This window comes from Pinus tabuliformis, chromosome 3_1 (assembly GCF_031772625.1).
Source record: "Pinus tabuliformis cultivar Carrire ecotype Pingquan chromosome 3_1, CPIR1, whole genome shotgun sequence".
In the NCBI taxonomy this organism is placed as follows: domain Eukaryota; kingdom Viridiplantae; phylum Streptophyta; class Pinopsida; order Pinales; family Pinaceae; genus Pinus; species Pinus tabuliformis.
The window spans coordinates 958,972,353-958,977,454 of record NC_142301.1 but is presented as its reverse complement, the minus strand read 5'-3'; the positions used below and the strand labels follow the sequence as shown (position 1 = coordinate 958,977,454).

Sequence of the window (5,102 nt, the reverse complement as noted above, 5' to 3'; positions counted from 1 at the left end):
AATTTTATAACACATTTTAATTAAATCTAAGAGCAAAAAGACTATAATTACTTCTGAGGTATATCTAAACCCTCCATCCTCATGACTACTAGCAATATTTCATAGAGATTAAATGGAGGTTTTAATAAATTAAAAAATGAGAATACTTTTATATATACATATGTGAAATTTATATAATATAAATAATATTATAAAGAACTAGGATAGATGCATCTTAACCAAGGATCCAAGCGAAGTGAGAAAGCAAAGTGATTAACAATGATAGAGGAAAGATAGTGGGTGATTCTTTTAATCTTTTTATTATTGTATTTTCTTTAACATGATTGATCCAAAATATAGGTTTAATATTTTACAACCAATTATGTTTTTTTATTATTTAAATACTTTCTTAAATAAAATACAATGAGATCAGATTTAAGAAAGAGAGTGAGATGGAAGGGGGAATAGAGTGTGGGAGAGAGACATAGAGGTGAGAGACACAGTGAGAGAGAGAAAGGAAGAGAGAGAGGAGAGGGAGGGAGAGAGATGGATTTGGAGGGGGAAAGAGAGGGAGTGACAAGGGATAAATGAAGATGGAATGAGGGAGAGAGGAGACGAGGGAAGAGAGATAAAAGGAGAGGATCAAGATAGGGAAAGAAGGGGAAGAGAGAGACATGGAGACATATATATGGACGGGGGAGAGAGGGAGAGAGAGAGAAGCAGAGATGGAGGGAGATAGTGACAGAGTTGGAGGGTGGAGAGAGAGTGTGTGTATGATGGGGGCAGAGACAGAGGGAGGTGGGAGAGAAGGGGAGAGAGAGGAAGGAAAAAGAGAGAGGACTTGAGAGAGAGGAGAGAGAGGGGGGGAGAGAGAGATGGAGTTGGAAGGGGAAGAAATACATAGAGAGAGAAAGGTGGAGAGGGAGTGGCAAGGGATAGATGGAGAGAGAGAGAGAGAAGGGGAAGAGATAGAGAGGGAAAGGAAGAGGGAGATATAGATAGATATGGGGGGGGAGAGAGAGAGCGTGGCATATGTTTAGGGGGTTGAGATAGAGAGACAAATAAGGAGAGATGGAGGGAGGTATAAATATAGATGACAGGGGGAGAGAGGAAAGAAGAGAAAGATAGAGAAAGTTAGGGAGAGGCAGATAGAGTGAGACGGGGGAGAGAGGGAGGGGAAGAGAGAGAAGGAGAGGAGGAGGGAGATAGACACAAAATGGAAGGTGGAGAGAGAGGGAAGAAGAAAGAGTCTCACAAAGACAAATACAAACATAGAAGTTAGATCTAGAAAGTCATGAATATTTTAGATTTTCACTAAAATGGATGTATTGATTTCAATGTAGTTGTTGATTTCTAATCCTATTTGATCACATGCACTATATGCATTGATTTCAGTGTAGATGTCGATTTATAATTCTATTTAATACCTTACACTAGATGCATTGATTTCAATGTCGGTGCTGATTTCTACTGCTATTTGATTGCTTGCATAAGATGCATTGGTTTCAGTGTAGATATTGATTTCTAATCCTATTTGATCACTTGCACTAGATGCATTGATTTCAGTGTAGATGTCGATTTCTAATCATATTTAATACCTTACACTAGATTCATTGATTTCAGCGTAGATGTTGATTTCTACTCATACTTGACTGCTTGCATTATATGCATTGGTTCTAGTGTATATCTTGATTTATAATCCTATTTGATTGCTTGCACTAGATACATTGATTTCATTTTAGATTTTGATTTCTAATCCTATTTGATTGTTTGCACTAGATGCATTGATTTTAGTGTAGATGTTGATTTTTGATTTGATGCAACAAGATGTATGATGTACATTAATTTCAAGGTAATTAGATTAATAATGTGCATTGATTTGAGTGTAAGCACATATCTACCTCCTCCATCTATATCTCTATCTCCCATTGTCGCTCCTTCTCTATATCTCTATCTCAGCCCCTAAACATACAAACTCTCTCTCCATATATATCTATCTCTTCCTCCCATCCTCCCTTTCCCCTCCCTCTCTCTCTCTTCCCCTTCTCTCGCTCTCTAACTTTTCTCTCTCCGTATCCATATCTCTTCCTCCCTCCCTGTCTTTGCCTCTCTCTTCTTACCTCTCCCCCCATCTATATCTCTATCTCCCCTTCTCTCTCCTTCTCACCCCCAAAACAAACACACTCTGTCTCATTGTAAGCACATAAAAATTATTCAACCATACATACAATACTTGAATTTTCATCCTAAATAAAATATTTTCTTACTTGAATTTATAATTCGGTAAATGCTTATTATTCCCATTTTCCATCATTCAACATTGTTGATTACTTTGCATTCAAACGCGGTAATAGAAAATAACTACCATTGAAAATTATTTGGGGTTTAATTGATTGACTTTGGAGAAAACTACTATTAATAACATAGACAAGGTATGTTGTTTACTACAGTAGCTTGAGTTAAATATTTGAATGGTCTATGATTCCATCTACTCTTTTCATATGATTGATATGAGAAAATGGAAAAAAAATAGTATAGCAATGAAGATTGTTTGTAATTGGCTATATTCTTAGTATTCACATTTTCTATCTATCAAAATTGTTACATTGACACTTTACACTCAAAACTTGTATTTCATCATTTTTCATCATTAAAGTTACTAACAGTGTCTTTCATCTCAACAAACTAAGGTAACTAATTAAATTTTAAATTAAATTGACCAAATTAATCTTAGACATATTTAGCATATTTAAAATTATCAAAATAATTAGATGTTGGGCAAATTTTGTATCGTCGCATACGACTGAAACCAGCCTAGATCCATCTTCACACCGGATCTATCAAGCACTGAGAGAGATCAAATATCTCGAGGTGCAAACCTTTCCTCAAGTTTTGCACTTGAAAAATAGGTTTGTACATCGAGAGATTGATCCCTCTCCCGCGCAGTGTTAATATAGAACTAGGCTGATATATCATCCAATTATGTTAATAAAAAATAATTTTATTATTATTATTATATTATTTAATTATAAAATTAACTTCTTTTTTTTCCACAGAAAAATCGAACCTTCTATTGATATAAGAGGGTTACATAGCATATGCAGTGCATTGTCGTTTCCCTTTTTTAAGAGAAAACCATAAGCGGCTGTTTGTAGGAAATTTCAGAAATTCCACCCTACAACCCTGTCAAAACCGATCTATAATATAACAAAAAAAACTGTGGTGTACCCTACCCCCGGCTTCCATATAGGAAAAAAGCCGAAAACGAAGTAGACGGAAGCCCACAACAGTAAAAAAAACCAGCGAGTAGACACTATGCTGGCAGTAAAGTTTTAATATCAAGTACGGACAGGTGCTCAGGCCTCCATTATGAGGAAAACATCGCTGAGTCCCATTGTAGTTTGTACATATACATAAGAGTTTTTTACAGCAAATTATACAAGAAAAAAAACTAAGGACTAGAAGGAAAGAAGAGCTGTTGGCTGCTCCCAAATTATGCAAAAATAGGAGGAGCAAGTCCCCTTGCCACCCCATCGACCACTTCTTCTACTGACCATGTGCCCAAAACCTGCTCAGTGCCTTTTTTAGAAAGGTTGTCTGCCTCTGTGTTTCTTTCCCTGTAAATGTGACAATTTTTTAGCTCAGAAAAACAACTTTTAAGACGAATAATTTCAGCAAGCAAGGGAGTTAAAAGAAAATTCCTGCAAAGATGCATTCCATTGGCCCACTTGATTGAATTCAGAGAGTCCCCAAATATCTGAGCCTCTCGCTCATTGCACAAAGAGAGCCAACAAAGAAGAAAATGTAAAGCTTTGAGCTCAGCAAAATTATTTGTTCCGGTACCAAGTCCAATGGAGGCTTTGAGGATCTTCCCTGAGGGAAAGTGTATGACCAGACCAATGCCACAATTCTTGTTTATATCTAAGGCTCCATCGAAATAAGCCCACGGGATAGAGCCCTTTATTTCTTCTGCCTGAACAGGCCTGATGCTCTGAGAATTAGATGGGAGTGGTATGCTTTCATATATGGCCACTCCTTCAGCTACTAATCTGGCAATGGGGAAGAAGGTGTCTTTGAAAATCTGGTGATTTCTGGCTAGCCAAATTCCCCAAACAACCAACAGGGGCAGCGATCTGACTTTATCATTGGGAGCCTGCTGCCACCAATTATTCCAAGCCTCAGGTATCTCCTCTCCTTCCAAACAGAAGGGGACCTTAGTCAGTCTTAACATTTCATTCCAAAGGCTTTTAGAGAAAGGACAGGCAAGGAAGATATGCTGGAGGGTTTCCTCACTCTCCTTACACAAGGAACACCACCCAGGACCCATTTCCCCTTTTGTTGGAGAAAATCCCAAGTAGGTACTTTCTTTTGAAGAACACACCAGAAAAACAACCGAGTCTTTGCTGGCCCTTTCAATTTCCACAATGGCTTGGCCCACCAGTTTGGCTCCTCCCACCCCTTTTGAGACATAAGCCAATCATATCCCTTCCTTGGAGAGTAGAAGCCAGTTTGAGAGTGCACCCATCTCAACTCGTCCGGCTCATTTGAAATATGAATATGAGAGTTTAGCAAACCTGCGCGAAAGGCCCCCCATTCATCATGGCATCTTTCGTCTAGAGCCAGAGCCTCCCCTGAAAACCACTCCTACCGCCAGATAGATGAGTTTGCATTATCAGCAATTTGACTAAGAGAGAAGAGACCTCTGTTGTTTAGGTGTTCGAGCAGATCTCTTGAGAGGGCAAAGGTGTCCGAGCAGCCCACCCACGGGTCCCTGCCTAGCCTTACTGATCTACCGTCACCCACTTTCCATGCCAAACCTTTTTCAATAATCTGTACAGCTGCCACCAAAGCTTTCCATACCACAGAGGAGTTCTTTGATGATTTGATAGGCTGTCTGATCCATTCCAGAGGCGAGACTGGGTCAATATACTTTCTTCTAGTGACAGCAGTCCAAAGATTGTCTGAAACAATCAGCCTCCACGCTAGTTTAGCAGCTAATGACTGAGAGAAAGGAAACAAGTCCTTAATCCCCCATCCACCCCATCTTTTTGGTCTGACAATTTTATCCGAAGCAACCCAAGGAGAGACGTGATCCTTCTTCTGGCGAGCCCATAAGAATCTGT

General features: G+C 39.0%; 1 protein-coding gene across 1 annotated transcript; it reads right to left on the bottom strand.

Annotated features, from left to right (window-relative positions):
• Positions 1-3,472: 3,472 nt before the first annotated feature.
• LOC149190991 (uncharacterized) lies at positions 3,473-4,306 on the bottom strand. The gene has a single exon (XM_089410632.1). The coding sequence runs from the start codon at positions 4,304-4,306 to the stop codon at positions 3,473-3,475; it is 834 nt and encodes a 277-aa protein (XP_089266758.1).
• Positions 4,307-5,102: the final 796 nt, after the last annotated feature.